Raw genomic sequence first — 18,202 nt, 5'->3', positions numbered from 1 at the left:
ATGCTATTGATTTAAGATTTAGAAGCAAACATTGTTTAAAATCTAGAAACTGTGAGCAAAAAACTCCCACTGATCTTTGTTTGCTCAGGGATGTGAAAAAGCAGCAATACAACACGAAACAGAGTTTCAGTAAACAGCACAGCATTAATACAGAACTGTCAAAATGGAATACATCTTAACATAAAAATAAAAGCACTCCATGAAAAGAAGTTATCCCCTCCCTCCCCACCCCAGCACCTGACATTTCTTAACCTACAGAAATTTAAAATTAGTAATCAGCATTTAAGGCTAACCCATTCCTTCGCATTACCCACAAACAAATAATAATACAGTGAGCTCCTCATTCAGAAGAATGTAAAATACTTGCACCTTCAAGTCTTATTATACATTGAAGAAACGATTGTTTGCATGGAAAAAGTCCCTTTTGAAAATTTACACACACACAAACACACACCCTTTCTTTCTCAATTACAAATGATTAAATCAAATTAAAAACCAGAAAACCCCAGCCAGGCAATTATGAGGGAAAAATTGTATTTTCCAAATACATTACCAGGACAAGCATACTACAGCCCTGTGTAAGTACATATTGAAATAAGCCACAACCATCTGAAAATATTAACTAACTTATGCATCAACCACAAGACAGTAATTTTGGAGTACCTAAGTTGCCTGTAAACTAGAAAAACCTCTATAAATTCTCTATAAATTATAACTGCATTTCAAACAAACTGATGTAATTAAGCTATCTGCATTGTCTATTTCAGACACCAAGTGTTTTCTCTGGTGACTGAAACTATCACACTTAAGTAGTAAAATCAAGATGACATGGAATTTAATAATCTTTAATTGAAAAACAAGTAAGTGCAACATTGGGCTGCTGGGGAAAATACTATTTATTTATTATACATTTAAATACAAACTTGAAATGTGTTGTGGACACATCTGCAGGGTTACAGGTAAAAAATAAAAAATGTACAAAGTTCTGTTCTGTATCTCTTAACAAGATTGATACTTCAAAAAAAATTCACAAAAACAGCAGAAGTTCATCCTTGTACGAACAGTGAAGGTAATGCATACAATCTTTTGCTTGGCAGATTATCCTTGTTCCCTCCCTGCATAAAGTACCTAGAGTTTGTAAACAGTCTTTAAAAGTGTTAATAGCTTTAAGGAATGTGTAATCACAGTTCACATGGATTTGTCCCACAAGTTGTAATGCTACACAGTAGTTTCATGTTTCCATAAGCCAGTTCTAATATTACCAGTACTGTCTGCAGTGAGCAAGGGTCCATCCTGTCCACTGCTTTTAAGTGGTCCATTCTGAATGGCTAAATTTAGGCCATAAGATTTTTGCTGGTTTTCAAGTTCAACCACTATTGGTTTCCTCAGAATATCTTTTTTGTTGTTGGTAACTGTTGTTTTTTCAGTATTTCTGCCACTTTTTGGAAGCGTACTGCAAGCATCACTGCTATCTTGTTGGGATTGGTTATACTGACGTTCTCTATATGCCAAATAAGCTCTTCGGCTCCTTGAATGCCCTTCACTGTTGCTTTGTCGACTTTTAGGTACGCCATTTTGCACGCTTCCTTCCACACTGGTAGGAACATCATATGCATATTCCCTCAATACTGCAAGCCTGCTAGCACGATGTCCCTTGCTTCTGTTCTTATGATGCCGGCTTGGGTGTCCATTTGTCCGAAATTGTACCTCTAATGGAGCTACATGCATTTTGATATCGTTATCCACTGAATGCTCAGTGAGACTGTTATCAAGCTGAGGACCTGTGTTCAGTGGAAGAGAAGTAGGGTGGCACTGAGCTGCTGCAGCTTGTAAATTTGTTAGTTTGCAACCTTGAGAAGAATTTTTTAGGCTTGATGCACTTTTATTTGTGCATGAAGATTCTGCGCTGCTGTTGGTGCACTTGGGGGCCTCTCCATTGGTTCCACTGGAACTGGAGGGCTGAACATTCACTTGCACGGAGTACGTACTCCTTCCAGGGCAGCAAGTCGTTATCCATGCGTGCCGGACATCTTCCCTATTAACACAATGGTGCACCATAAGAAAGGCACTAAGGCTTAAACAAGTTGCCCCAAAAAAACAGCTAAAAATCAGGTCCATAGGATAATACAGGGAAACTGACAGAGCTCCAAAAATCCACAGAGCAACATACAAAAGCAAAGTAAGGCCCACTCCCAGAAGCTGTGCTTGAAAACTGTGCTCGTTCTCCAAAGCAGATGCAGAAACTAGTGACACAGACAACGAATCTTGGTGAGCCAGTTCCCCATGTTCATTGGTGGCAAGACGCTGCTGTTCCTCAACTGGTTCCTTAAGTTCGTATTTACGTTCAGGGTGCCGTTTTAGTTGTATGAATATGCTGAGAAAATACATGCAGTTTATGAAAATTATAAAGCTAGCTGGTCCATAAAATGCTCCTAAGCTAGGTTCCCAAGCCATCCAGCAACTGGAAAAGAAACAAACCAAAAAAAAAAAAAAATCAGGATGAACACCTTCTCACAAATCATTTATGCTTTATCAGTTCAAAACAAAGTGAAGTGACCTTGGCTGCATTACACTTACTGGAACTACCAGAATTAATTGCAAGTAGTATTCAGAAAAGCAAGACTGTGAAACATTATGACAGAGCTCTCAGTTACACAGTACTTACTAAGGTGCATTAGGTCTGCTGCCATAATTTCGGATGTTTGCTGCTGCTGTTATTCCACAAACTATGATTGGGATCCCTCCACCAATAAGGTAGAACCTAAAAAGTAAAACCAATATATAAACACTTGGCTGCATAATGGCAATGGATTTTATTTGGTCACCATAAGGAAAAGGAGAGCTTTCCAGGATTCTGGAAATATGCAATTTTTTAAAGAAAAAGTGGAATGGATTTGTTTTGGACTCCAGTAAAATCAATTTTTTTTCCATGTCTTCCTCACTACAGTTTTTTTCTTCTGGTGTAAACCACCTTTTTCTCAGCTTCTCACCTCTCTCCAAGGCACTGAACAGACAAGGTATATAAAGTTAGAAGGAAGAAGAAAAAGATGACAGTTAGAAGCTGTAAATTGTTAGAAGAGAATATGGAAATTTAGAATAAAACAGTAAGTGTTCTCTCTCTTGTTCCTGGAGATGAATTTGCCTAATATTATGGATACTTTTCAGAAGAACTGTTTTGTTTTTCAGAAGCCATAAGAACTGTATTTTTTTTTTTAAAGAACTCTGATCTTGTACCACATACTTCCTGTTTCCTTGTGCAGTAGTAATGAAAACTCTATGCTTTCACAAGGATGAGGGCATATGTTGTTGGAGGATCTAACTAATCAAATCACTAATTACCAACAATCATTCCAATCAATAGCACCCTGTGCTACACTTTTTCCTTCAGTTAGATCAAAAATCTAATGACATGGATATACAACGTGTTACAACAGTAACAAAACCATGTAAATAGTGACATTTTGTGTTTTTAAGTAGAGCATTCATACCCAGTATTTGTACTACTGTATTTTGATTTCCATGAAGAAAACTACGATTAAAATCCTGATATTCTTTTAAAAGCAATTCTTTAAAGTAAAAATAATTTGCAACTGTTCCCTTTTGTCTTGGTAGACATGTCAACTAAACACCATTTCTGCATGACAAACTCCATTTCCTTCTTGTGGTTGGCAGCTAGGAAACAGTTATTTTCACACCCTCTCGCTTGGCATGGCAACGCAATTCAATATACTTGGCATAAAGTTCCAAACAATTAAGAAATTCCACCCAGTGCAAGTGCTGCACCAGCTTTGCAACATGGCTACTGTGAACCACATCAGAACCCCTCTCTGGTCTAGAGTGTTTTACGAAACACGGAATCAGTTTTGAAGTCTTTTTCACCTTGTTTATGAACTGAGATAAAGCCACATTAACATACAGAATAGAGAAGATCAACAGAACTATGTTACATGAAATTAATTTTCCAAAATAAAGAATAAAGTTTATCTATGCTAGTAAGGAAGGAAGATTAATAGGTATGAAGTCTACCCTCATAAGACACCTACAGGAACTGAAGATCCAAGTGTAAGCACAATGGCTTCCTATCAACTTCAGAGTGGACTTCTTTAAACCCAAAGAATGCAAAGCAGAATAATTTGCACATGGCAAATGAGGAGAAAACTATATACATCTACCAGGGCTTTTCTTCATCCATTTCAAAATACCCTTTGTGAATCTGAAAGGGTACACGGGAGTAAGAATTTAAGCAGTATGGCAGCAAAGAGTGAATTGGTTGGTTTTGTCTCTTTCAGTTCAAGAAACCAGGGGCCTGAGTAAAGGAAGTGACTGGTTCCATACAAGCAAGAAACTCTTATACAGAACTCTTTACCCTATGCCACTAATGGTTAGGCTTGCCTTGAGCAAGAGTTTAATACGCAACTGAATGAAAAAAAAATTAAATCCTTCTATGGCCATCCCACGCAAAAACATCACATGTTGACTGTGGAAATCTTTGATCTGCAGAGACAGAATAACCTGAGAATTTATTAAGTATGCTTGGAGAGAAGTACAAGAACAGGGCAGAGTTACTGTCATTGTCACAAAGGAGGTGCCCAGATCTGAAAAGGTACGTGCATGTTTATGTTTACACAAAGATGAGCCTCTGAGGCTGGTAACATTACTGTAAATTTTTCCAAAGCAAAACCAGCATGACAAATAATAGGGGATGGAAAATGAAATAAAGTTACACAGATGTTAAAAATAGCCATGCAGTATCCTGCTGGAAGGCAAACAGTTGGTGATCATGATATCCTACACTGAATGGAACAGATTATTTTTCTTAAAACAAAAACAATGAATAAACTAAATAAAGCAAAACGAGTGCTTAGCAGTATAAATACTAGCCTTCTACTTTCTGACTTGTGCATTTAATATTTCTATATGCTTGTACATAGTACTGCAAATTTTAGTTGATATTCAGGAGAGTATTTCTGATTTTCTGCACTTTCTGTACCTTAAAATTAATCTAAATATTTGCTATGTAACTAATCAAAGTTAATCAATGTCTGCCACCTTGTGGAGAATTCCAGCTCAGCAGTCTTTAATTAGTACCTGGAGGCACAGAGTAAGCTATATGTACGAATTATGTTAATTTTACTACTAAAAGTATTTCATAAAGGGAATTTTACATATAATTTGTTTGCATTTCAGTGATTTTAGAAATACAAATTGTAAAGAGGAATGCTTTACAAAGAATACTATTTTCATTTGACAATGCCTGACATTTTTTGAAATGACTTGTCAGCAATTTTTCAGAAAACCATATTAAACTGTTTACTTGAATTCTAGTGTTTGTTAATTGTCTGATAACACAGTTCTCCACATTCTTTCCCCTATAACTTAATGGGGAGCGTTCCCATCTGAAGTCCTAATCAAAGCCCCAGGAGTGATGCTAAACCACTACCAATTTCTTAATTTAAGAATCAGAAATACAACATCGTAACTGTAACATGCTGAGACCAGCCTTCCTTCACTTCATCCTCATTAATGACGCTGAGGAGCAGAAAAATCTGGAAGCAACTTTGTAAACTTGAAAGGAAAAATCTTACAGGAAAAGCACTTGCAAAAGAACAATATCAACCTGTTAAAACTTCTAGTCAGAATATGAGCAAGGTGACCCGGCACATAGAGATGCAGAAACAAAAGAGGCTCACCTCAGCATTGGTCTAGGTGGAGGTGGCGGCTCATCAGGATCTTGACACCTTTTTGCTTTTTTGGTTACTTGCTTGTAAATATTACGAGATGTCACTCCCAGCCACAATACTGTTGCAAGAGTGGAATAATGGAGAATTATCCCAACCTTAAAAAAAATAAAAAATGAGAAAAATACAAACAAACCCCCAAACATTCCGATTTTACCAAGTTACAAGATAACCATTTATCATGAAATTTGCATAAAACCTGAATTTTCATGCAGTTGCTTTCCAAAGAAGCAACTGCATTACATTTAAACACAACTGAATGATAGATGGCTCAATCTCTGAAGAATAAATCATTATAAAAGAGGAGTCCCAATAAAGCTGTTTGTTTATAGAAAGAACAGATCTTTGACTTCAAATACTTGTCACTTCCTTTAAGTTATCCTGAGGCAGTAAAAAATAAATGTTTTTATATTTGCAGAAATCACCTTTTTGTGTGGTCTGTAAATGTCACCTACAGCTCTCTATAATAATTCTGTAACAAATGAGTCTCAAATATAAAACTACCAGGTAAAAAACACTTTTGTGATAGCGTTTCTGGCTAAAGAAATCCAGTGCATTTCTGAATTATTTTTTGGTTTTCAAATAATGATCTAGTTCTATCCTCATGGATGGGTCAAAATGAGAGAAGTTTTAAGGTAGAAAAAAAATTGATTATCAAAATTTTACATTCTGATGAAAATGCCTGTACTGCACTGTAGGAGGCATGGGGATATATATGAATATCCCTATAGTATGAAACTGGTAAAACTAGTTTTTTCAAATGATCTTAAGTACAATTCCAAAATATTCAGTTATAATAAATAAGAGCTAAAAATAGCAAACCTTCATATTTACATAAAAGCTCAGCTTTGCCTACCAAATGATGGAAGAGATAAAATTCAGTATTTTAACATTGTTTTTTGCAAATAATTGTAACTTATTATTTGTGCTGTTGTGTTTACTTACTGCTTGGCAAATGCTCGCATTCCTGGTCTGAGTTATGCCTCCAATAAACATCACGCATGTCAGAAAAATATGAAAACTTAGGTTAACTAACATGTGCCAGCTTTTTACACTGATCCTGATCACACTGTTAAAAAAAACAAATTAGACAAAATAAAGTACAGCTGCATTATTGTCTTTCAGAAACTAGCAAGATACATTCATGTTAAATGAGATATAATTACTGTTAATGATTGTTTGACTTCAAATATAATCTCTAATCTTCATTACAAGAATTTAAAACACCCTCTTATTAACCAGCTTTATACAAGTATTTGAGGCCTGATTCAAGAAATCTTAGGCTTCAAGCTTTCACTGGCATTAACAGAAATGTCAAAAGCTAAACATTTTGTTAAATTTCACTGTCATTTTTGAGTGGTCTTTTCTCGCATCATGAAGGAAAAATAAGAATTAAAGAGATACAGAGTTATGAGTTAAATTATAATACTAAAGAACATACAAAATAGCTACTTGCTTAAGTGTCGGTCTGCATCAACAAATTTTACAGGAAAAAAATATGAATGTAAATTACTGTATCACATTCATATAAGAAAGAAAAGGATCCTAAGCACTTTGAAAGTAATTTTTTTTAGTCTCTAGTGATTTTGATTCATACCTGTGATGGTATATGTAGCTGACTATGATCATCAACAGGCACATTAGCAAAACCATGGCAGTAGCATAAATTACTGGATGTAAAAGATCAGCTGGCTGCGTATATAGTTCAGCTCCTGTCAAGTCCTGACAACAAAACCAAAAGTAACGTTAGTCCATCTTATCTCCTTATTTTGTGGGTGGGAATGGGAGACGAGACAATAAAAGTATCAGGAACCTTCTAGATACAATACTATACCCCTGTAGCCTCCCCCCATTATATATGGTTGTCTTTCTTCTACCAATACCCGTTATTCTGGCTGAACGTTATAAATGCAGTCACGCTTTATAGCGCACAGACTTCGTGTATGTCTGAATATACAGAAATGTTAGCAGCTTAGACAGAACACAACTTTCTTGTTTTTAAAATGCATATAACTTCGTATTGCACGTAGAACGATCATGTGTTTCAGTGATGATTAACATCTGCAGCAACTCAGAGATGGAACAGAAAGCGCCCTCAGCAAGTTTGCAGATAATGCTGAAGTGGGGAGAATGATCAGTAGATTGGAGAATATACAGATTGATTCTGAAAAGCCAGAGAAACGGGCTGATAAAACGTCATGAATTTCAACAAAGGAATATGTGAGAGTTCTGCATCTTGGACAGAATAACGCCATGCATGCAACAGTACAGGCTGGGTGCTGGACTAGATAGAAAACAAAGAAAAGAAGAACCTAAGGGTGCGCTGGTAGACAGAATCTGAATACAAGTCAGCAGCATACCCTACAGCCCAAGGCCATGCTTCCCTGTACTAGTGAAAATATAGCAAACAGGTGAATGAAAGCAATTACTCCCCTCTGTTTAGCACTGCAAGACCACCTCTGCAGAACTATATTCAGTTTAAGACTCCCCAGTATAAGACAGACACTGACACATAGGATAATGCAAGTCTAACAAAGGGAGAATCATTAACAGGGTGAAGCACACAATGTGTAAGGCTGAAAAAGCTGGATTTGTTCATCTCTAAGAGAAGGAAGATGGGAGAAATCATTACTCCTACACTGGACTAATCATTATAATTAGAAATCTCATTATTATATTGAACCATCTACTGGGAAAAAAAAGACTGAGTCAAACTACTTGGAGTTCAGTGAAACTGTGAGGAGCAATGGACATTGTTGGCAACATGGAAAATTCTAATTAGATGTACGAAACAAATTCTGATGACAGTGGCCAAATACTGGACCCAGGCTGCCCAGTGAGGCTGTACAACTGCTGTCCTTGCAAATACTCAAAGCTTGACTGAATATGACCTGGAGCAACATAATTCAACTTCGAAGCTGATCCAGCTTTAAGCAGTGATTGGACCTACTGACATCCAGAGGTTCCTACCAGACCGTTACTCTATGAGTACTGTTCGACTGGAATAGATAATTGATAACTCAAGATTTAAACATCTCTTTAGCATCATTCCAGCCTGGTGAACTCACTGGTCAAAATATTCCTCAAGGAGTAAGTATGAAATGGAATCTTGAACTGCTAAAGCATGACAATATTTTAAATAACATCTCAGGAGTGACATTTTCACTTATGAACAAGAAAAGCAAAAAATACTCTCATTTGATTTGGATGCAGTTAGGTAAGTTTCCACTCACGTTGGAACGATTTACTAGGATTCTGATTCCATAATGGTAATGAAAAAGCACAAAATAAAACTAAGTTCAGTGGAAAACAATATATATATTTTTTTATTTTCAGATGGGCCAGGATACAGGAACTTTTCTCAGATATCACTGTGAGAATCACACAACTTTTAGAAGTTTGAGTGAAGTTCAAATGCATGCTGATGGAAGGGAGAATAAATTCAGCATTCACAAAAAAACTAAAACATTAGAAGGAAGCTTCAATTTATTTTGAGAAAAATCAGTGATACACAATCTGTTTTTAAGGTTAAAATGGGTTATCTGGTCTCATGGTCAGTGGAAGAGCTCTTGAATCAAGGCTTAAAATTAAATTAGAGTCAGCAGCATCTTCACTACTTCAATTATTCTTTTATCAGAATATAAATTTATTGTTGCTAACTAACTTATTAACCTCATTTCAAACTAATTTAGTCAGATTGTCAGTTTGATTTTTTATGTATTTGGTTTTCCTCAGCACCCAGATGAAAACACTTTAGGAACGGTCATAAAATACTGCACCTCAGGCAGGCAGCATAGTCCGATTGGAACACCCCCCACGGCCTGGCTAATATCCAGCTGGAGATCCTTAACTACCCACTGCTGTTACAAGCATAAGCAAAGGCAGTGTCACACACAGCTGGTGAGTACTGGAGAACAAGAACTGTAGGAGAACTGCTGAGCCTCCTGGTTATCTGCACCATTATTAAGCGGTAGTTAAAATGATTTCCAACTAAATACAAAGTTTTATAGCTGTATGTTCCTAGATCACTAGATTAGGAAACTGGGCACTCAGTTATGGCATTCCTTATCAGAGAGGACTTTACATTATGTTCTGAAATGTATACAAACCACTATTTTAAACCTTTTATTTCAGTGTGTATATGTGCAGAAGAGTGAAATAACTCTGGTTATTAGCCAGTAGCCATAATGATGGATGCCGCATTCAGGTCCTTGGTTGCCATTTCTGTTCATGTTATTTTATGTTAATGATAACTGCTGAATTAAAAGCCAAACTTCTAAAACTGAACTCAAAATAATCTTATTATTTTATTTTTAATTTTTAGTTAAATAATACATAGGAAGTATGAAAACTTTCTTCAGCAGCTACTTAGAGAGACAGCTGTTTTGCAGCATACTGTAAGAAACATAGATGAGAGTTACTCTCCCTCTTCCTCCACCTACTGACTCCTCTCCTGTCTCAGCCTAACACTTCTGGAAGTAGCTAAATATTTAAGGAATACCGGTTTTGAGTATGGAATGGAATGCCTGCTCGAAGAGCCACTGGCAGAAAAGCAAGAAAGCTGCCTCGTCCTCTTTTCTGACTTCTGGCTGTCAACAGTTTTCTATATGCCTCACAATATAGCTATTGATGTAATCCTACCATGTGTTAATATAGAAAGTCATTTACAGCTGCAGATTGAGTATGCCCTTCATTTTTCTTCCTCCAGATGGCAGAAATGTGACCAATTTAAAGTATAATCTCTCTTCACATGTATACTACACATACAGATGAATTCAGTTCTAAAGAACATATATTTTAAGGGAAGGATTATATATTAAAAATATTAAAGGGAACTAAGGGATTATAACAGTTTGAAGTCATTTAAAACAGTACCTTCTGAGGTAAAAGAATTTTTTTTAACGTTATGGCATCATGCCAAATCTTAATTTTGCTTATTTCTATTTAGCTGTTTGTTATTCTATTTAATTCTCTTAAGAGGATGAATTATGAATTTGAGTTGGAAAACAACAAAAACTGCAACTTCTCATGCACTGATCACCAAGAAATGCTCTTTCTTCCGAGTATGATTACATAAAGATATATATATAATTTCAAATAGCACATTAACTACAACAAAACAAAACCCACACCAAATTTATACTTAGTAAGTTAAGAGTATTCCTAAAGCTCTTAAAATTTCCGCCCTGTTTCCTACTGGTGTACCATTGTTAAGGTATCACATTTTACATGTGGTGATGGCTGATGAGCAGGGTATCAATCACCATCTGTAAACTGGAAGCTTCTGAAATGAAGCACTTCAGGAGCAAAAAAGAAATTCTTCTTCTAACTAAAGTGCACGAGAAGGCACCTCCCTCTTTTTTTGTCCATCTATCGTATTTTACAACTGGTTAACCATTTTATTGGCATCAATACATGCAGACTAATGTTGAGATATAGATTTTTAGGTGTTTCTTAAAAGAATAAGATTTTATTTTGTATAGTTTTTTTTTTTTTTTTTTACCTTTTCAGTTCATTTCTTCCGTTAATGAACCAGATTCACTAATACTATTCCATTCACTAATACTAGTGTATGAATAGCTAATTTGCAGTAAAATAGCTAACCCTGATTATAGATTATAGCAAAAAAACAACAACTGGGAAGCATTCCTATTAACAGACAAAGCTAACTAATTTTATTTAACAGATACATTTTTTCTCCAATGCTATCTGTTCTTTATTTTAAACTGCCATTGTAAGACTGAAGTTCATAAAACCCCATCTAATTAAATGGTTCATTAGAATGGCTTCCTATAGCATAGTTCTTTTCGTATGAAAATTCTTTTTTCTCCAGCATACTAAGCAATTAATTCCACTTTGACAGTTTTCCACTTAAACCTCATCTTGCATCAAAATCTGTATTAACAGAAGTAACAACTGAATATTTCTTATGTGTAGTTTTCTGTGAAAATAACATGGGAATGCTTACTTTAATGCAGAAACAAAAAACAGAACTGCAGTTCCAATGTTTTTAAGTTCCAGAAAGAATATGTAATTTTAAGTGTCATACCATTAAAACTGCATAGTTGCTGAGGGAGTGGCACTGAATAGTAGTAATATTTTCATCAGACAGAAGAATGCGACAGCCATCAGACTTCCAGCCCCCTTGTCCGTTCAGTAGATCAAAGTCCCACTGAGCTGCAACAGCATCTGCTCCATGCGCAATGCGCCGCAGTGTCACATTTATAGGAATGTGGTGACTGGCTAGGTTTAAACCATCTGTTACAAAATAAATGTATTTGCACATAAATTTCTCAATATGCCAAATGCAAAAAAAACATAATTTAGATACACGCTACTTGACAGAAATGAGTCAAGAAAAGCTTCTTATTTTTAAAGATCATAAAAGTGTAGTAATAAAAAACAAACCTATCTTGGTAAGAATAACCGGTGTTACAACTGTACGACGTTTCCCATCATCAGCCAGATTTGTTGAATTTCCTGTTGCTGGAAAAAGCTTTCCATTGCGAAATGCAATAAGCTGAAGCTTGTAGACAGATTCATCTGCTGGTCTGATTTCTCTTTTTTGCTTCTGGGTGAAAAGGGAAGCTGGCAACTGGATAGAAGCCTCCACGATTGTATTCTAGAAATAGACAGATTGAAATAAACAAGAACTATTATGAACTAGGGAGCATTTAATATCTATACCTACAAACAGCCTGAAAGCATCTTTCCACTTAAGATGTTTTAATAAGGGAAACCACACCTACTCATTAAAAACTGAGCCCATTAAGAAATTATCCCATAAGCAAACTATATTATCCTGTGTCACTTTAATCATCCTTTGTCAGTGTCATTCTGGATTACATAAGAATGCTACTTTAACATCAGAAATTCATAATGTAAGCTTGCTTTCCAAGTGATTCACATTTATGATATTATTACAAAAACAGTGGGAAAACAGCAAGTATACAACCTTTAAAGCCAGGCTTGACAGCGTATTTGAAACATTGCATTTAAAGCTTAGTTGCTTATCTAGATTTCCATCTGGATCTCTTCTCCCATAATCACTGAGTCCTGTACGGTCTGATGTAGCCACTTTTTGAAATACGGTGCACGTCATCCCAGTGAAGCCAGCAGCCTTTATTACATAAGCCTCAAGAGCAATATTTGGAGAATACTGAGACAAAAAAATAAAAATCAAATAAAAAAAGTTACATGCTACAGGAGGAATAACAAATAATCTTTAAGGGATTCTCTGTCATAACAGTATACAAAAACAAAACAAAAACTACTTCTGTATATCTGTCAGGGAATTCAGAATATTTCTCTTCTTCCTACCGAAAGAGCAGAGATTAAGATAATACCAAAAGCTATTAAGCAAGGAAAAATAAAAAGCTATTGAAACTTAAGAGCCAGCAACATGTCTTCTAAAGAAATTTATACTTACGGTTGAATAAACTTGAGCCCCATTTGCAAGCCGGTACATAGCAATTTTCTGTAGACACTGTACAATTCTAGTGCAAGCCTTCGCTTCCCTTTGTGCCATCCACAGAACACGTTCATCAGCTAACATAATGTTACTTGCTATGTCCACCATCACATCACCAAGCTAGCAGAGAAAAGAAATAAGGTTATATCTTTGATAACATGCATCAAGCAGGATCATTACCAGAAAATACGCTACTTGTTAACATAAGAAAAAGGAATTGGATGTCCTTATTTCAATCACTGCTTGTCAAGCTGACATACTGAAATACAAAGACATTTACCTCCATCCAAATACTATACCAAAGTAATTTGTGTAATTGCATTAGAACTACAGAACAAAACCATGAGAAATACAGATATTTCAGTAAGAGAAAAAGGTGTAATACTCCAACTTCTACTTTTCAACTTATTTTAAAGAACAATTTAAAATCAAATTTAAACCTAAAATAAAGAGCTATAAATCAGCAATAGTACAGTGTGCAGGTCAAGAAAAGAGTAATAGAGGAAGAATTAGCACACAATCCTTCTGCCTCTCTTCCTTTTGCTGTGTCTGCCCTTCCTTTGATTCCTTCCTTGCCTACCTTCAGTTCTGTGTGGACTGTTTTAGGTCACGGGCTATTCAAGAAATACAGAAAGGTACCAGAGTTGACTTCAAACCACCAATTACACTGTTAAAGTGGATGCTCATACTCCCTACCTGGCCCCCTACATGACAAAAATACAAACCAACGAAGGGAATTCCTTCACTTAGACCACAACTGTGCCAAAATTATCAAGTACCTATATTGGCCTACATTGGATTTTCACCGCATTTAAGAAAGTGGCAAATATTGCACCAAAAGTGAAGGCGCACGTAATTCTAACAAAACTGAATGAAATGCAATTCACAGTGCCTAAACTGACAGGGTGGTAGGGTTGGTAAGTGATCTCCTTTTGATCCAGATTGTGGTGTGTTGTTTTTTTTGAAGGAATATTATTAATAAGTAGAGAACACAGTAGCTTGTCATTTTTAAAGACTCGAAAAAGAACAAAGGTATAAATGGGAATATAAAAATATTAACTCTTTTATGATCTGACTCTTTTAGGGACAGAACCTAGTCAGGCAACATTCCACAGCTAACAAAGCATCAAGCAAAACTTGCAGGCTACAGCCCTTTTCATTAAGTTTTCAAGAACAAATCAAAATTATATTAACGTAAGATGCTTATTATTACTTATTACTTGAAAGCTGTTACCATGTTTAATACATCAATAGATGGTTTTGTTACAATAAATTATCAGTGTTAAGATCCTGAAATCACAGGACTCAAGTTATTTCATGTTTCATACATTAAATATTAAACATTATTCTTTCACTTTATCAAGGTATGCATATGTTTCTCAAACTGCATTTTAACCTAAGACAATCTACCGAGAACTTTCTGAATATCTTCAATTTTTCTTTTCACATCAAAAAGCTATTAAATGAAGCATTTTATAATGTATAATATTTGTATTTCAGAATAGCCACCGTAATGCAAATTAAAGAACTAAAAATGAGATGGTGTAAGTCAATACAGTATCATATCCATAGTTAAGAGTTTTGTAGAATAAGACTAACAAGAATTTTCTTAATTAATAAAGAGTATTAAATGAAATTGTACTCTTTTTTTTTTTAACATATCAGCAAGGTTGATTTCAAATCAAACCAATTAAGATAAAAATACATCAAAGACAAATTCATTGGTAATTTCAGACTTAATTTAGGACATTCTCATATCAGCTATTACCTTCAAAAATGGCAAAACAATGCCAGATTGTGTCACTTTACAGACAATAAGTCACAGCTGAGAAAATAATACCCTTATAATGTAACAAGTAAGGCAGCAATCTAAAACACGTTTCTTCTTTCAGCTGGATAGAAAACTAGCTATTTAATGAACTACTTATGTAATTCCAAAATACACAAAAAAATCCAATCTATGATAGTAAAAACAAGTTGTGGACTGAAAATTGTCCAAGAGTTCTGCAAAGAATTTACAGCTGGCATTTATGGTTTGCTGAGGGTGGAGGGGGAAATTTGGATGCTTTTTTGCGTACAAATTTAAAACCAAGGCACTGTGGTCTACAATTGCCCAACATGCACTGTACAGTGAGATCAACATAACCTCTGTTCAGCAGTGAAACAGAGAGTTCCTGCCCACTGGTGGGACTATTTAACCACTGACATTTTTCTCCCCAACAACGAGCGTTCTCTAAGATTTCATTTTCATGTTTTATCTTATATCCTGCAAGATACAGGAATACTGAAAACCTTAGAGATACAGCTCAATATTGAATAAAGACATCCTACCACAGTGGAAGGGGAGAAGATAAGTCTTATTTTATTCATTATTGAGAGGATCTCTGAGGCTTTCATTATTTATCTTTTTAGATAAGAACATACCAATGAAAACCTGTGTGACCCACTCCATATTAAATAAAAACAGACTTACTGTACCTATCTCCCTGCTCCAGTGCTGACCAGAGGTGTTACTCACATTACAGGTCCAGTGAATGCTGGATGATCTCAGCGCCAATGCAAAGTCTGTGACCATGGGTCAGCAACTTCAGGGACCTACTAAACAAACAAAAACACGGAATAGCATCTAATAAACCACTAACTCAGTGCCTGCATCTACTGTTGAAAAGGCTTCACTGCTCAGAATACTTTAGGACCAACACTTTGATTATCTTTAAAGCGATGACAAGTTATCCAGTTACCTCTTTATATTTTTCTGCAAATCTTCCAAATTTCTCTATCATTTCAGCCACAAAAATAACATCCATCTTATCAGAAAAATTTGCTGCTTCAACAGTGTAAGCCAAGAGCTGTCTTGCTGTTGCAACTGCATTAGTGAGGTTGAGAGGCATCTATGTAAAGAAGAAAAACATTTGAAAAAAGTAAAAATTGTAAGTACAATATAGAGGAAACACTTCAGCAATTAACAAACCAGCATTTCCCAAGGAGGCTAACAAACCTCACAGGGATCATGGGAGAGTTCAGTGTTTGAACTAGCCAGAACTACCAGTATATCTGCTAGCAACACCACGTTTGAAAATAAGCCAAAGAACCAACATTATCTGCAGCCACAAGTCCTTTTTTGTCCGGTTGTCTTGGAAAGTAGATGTTGCACCAAGAACAGCAAAAGAGACGCTATTGTTAAATGCTTATTTTGCTTTTGTATGAGAGCCTGAGTAACGCAAAGTTCCTAAAATACAGCATTTTATAGTAAGAGAAGCCAAAAGAAATTCCAACACACCACTGCTGTAGCACTCACTCTTGATTCTGTAATTACTGGAAGTGTTTGGAACAGAACACACATAAACAACAAACCCAAGGCAGATCCTCTCTATAACAAATCTGATCGCTTCATTCCTGAAGCGAGTACAGGCTAAAAAAAATATTTACCACTAAATAATACACAACTCCAACATGCCTGAGGTAGCAGGGCCCCAAAATGACAAATTTCACACGGGACAGTGGAGCACTGTGCTAATATCATCCACTCGTGTTCAGATGCTGTCTATACACGATGATCCAAAGTAGAGACCCCTCTTCTTTGCATTATTTGGAGTCTGGACATACAGTCTGCCCTACTGAATTTGCAATCTGCCATGTAAACATGGCTATATGTTACTCCCTGCAGGTCTTAGCTCATAAACATAGAATTGAATGCAATTAATGGAAGATTATTTTTTCCAAAACACCATTTACAATTTAAATCACTCAGTGTTCCAAGTCATAACAGACACTGAACAATGTGAACTTGCAAATTCAGATATTCTGTGAAGTTTCTTTGAACTTTAGATATTAAATTTCTTTTCACCAAGAACTATACCTTTATATATAAATTTATATAAAAATACATGTTTATTATGCTACAGAGGTTTCCTGCCATTTAAAACATACGCCTCTATTCGATTTAAATTACTTGACAGAGTTCTAATGTTCGAAACAGCTCATCAACTACTTTGTGTACAAAGACTCTAATGATGCTTATATCATTATTACATTTAATGTTAGTCTCAAAGAGACAATAAACTTCTGTGCAGAATACTGCTAGAAAGACTTCCAGACCTACTACACATAAAGAGAGGAAGGCTCTAATGAGTAAAAAACAACCCTCAAAATGAAAACATGCCACTCTTCTCTTTAAAGAAAAAAAAATTGGAAAGCTTTATTTCAGTGTACTACCTGTTCCTGTATTTTTAAGAAGGATCAATCGCATTTTAAATTTCTTAACACAAAATTGGCAACGTTCTTTCACAACCTGAAAAACATTGGCTAACAAAACAGCTACAACAGGTTGAAATCATCCAGGCTCCTGAGCAATTGCAACCATAAATTGATGCTGCAGCATGTAGTCAGCAGTGCCGGGCTGTTACAGGCCCTGCTGGAAATCATGAATTCCCAGGTGGGGAAAAAACAACCCAGCTACATCAAAGGTCTTAATAAGCAAATACTTGACCTTACTGTGTCCCATTAGGGGACAATAATGGGATCCCTGGCATCACCTCTCACCTATTAACCACTTATTGAGCGCTCCCCCCCTTCAACCCTCAGCCACATTTCTTGTGACTAAGCCACAGCATGCACCTCCCATGCTAGGAATACAAAGCAGCACTACACACACAGTTATGTCAGCCCAAGTTCAACCTGGGCCACAACAGGCAGTCTTCTCCCTTTCTCTCCCTCCCACTCGTCTTACACCAGTGTTCACTGATCCCCAGGGAACCAGAGCAGAAAGGTAAATGCTAGTAAGTTGGTTCTGTTAAGTATATAGAGGGAGAGAGGGAGCAAGTCAGCAGCTACCAATCTACACAACATGCAGTTCAATGCTTTTACCCTCAGGCTAGATTTAGTCCAAGCCTCTGGACACGAAGCACTCACCAAACGTGTAAATCAAAGACATCCAGAGAGCACATACTGGTCTAGATCTCAACTCCCATATAGAGGGTGCAGTGCTTCTGAT

General features: G+C 36.1%; 1 protein-coding gene across 1 annotated transcript in view; it reads right to left on the bottom strand.

The window, feature by feature from the left end:
• Nucleotides 1-878: 878 nt before the first annotated feature.
• ADGRA3 (adhesion G protein-coupled receptor A3) overlaps nt 879-18,202 on the bottom strand; it is a 54,223-nt gene continuing 36,899 nt past the window's right edge. The window contains exons 10-19 of the mRNA XM_080590847.1: nt 15,951-16,100; nt 13,168-13,329; nt 12,694-12,897; nt 12,147-12,360; nt 11,788-11,996; nt 7,336-7,460; nt 6,684-6,807; nt 5,691-5,836; nt 2,666-2,761; nt 879-2,461 (exon numbers count right to left, since the gene is read on the bottom strand). Of these exons, the coding sequence (XP_080446973.1) occupies nt 1,219-2,461; nt 2,666-2,761; nt 5,691-5,836; nt 6,684-6,807; nt 7,336-7,460; nt 11,788-11,996; nt 12,147-12,360; nt 12,694-12,897; nt 13,168-13,329; nt 15,951-16,100 (2,673 nt within the window). The 3' untranslated portion in view covers nt 879-1,218. The remainder of the gene's footprint in view (nt 2,462-2,665; nt 2,762-5,690; nt 5,837-6,683; nt 6,808-7,335; nt 7,461-11,787; nt 11,997-12,146; nt 12,361-12,693; nt 12,898-13,167; nt 13,330-15,950; nt 16,101-18,202) is intronic.

Source organism: Anser brachyrhynchus (assembly GCF_964034855.1).
Source record: "Anser brachyrhynchus genome assembly, chromosome: 4".
NCBI lineage: Eukaryota > Metazoa > Chordata > Aves > Anseriformes > Anatidae > Anser > Anser brachyrhynchus.
The sequence above is the reverse complement of the archived record's forward strand: the minus strand, read 5'-3'. Positions and strand labels throughout refer to the sequence as shown.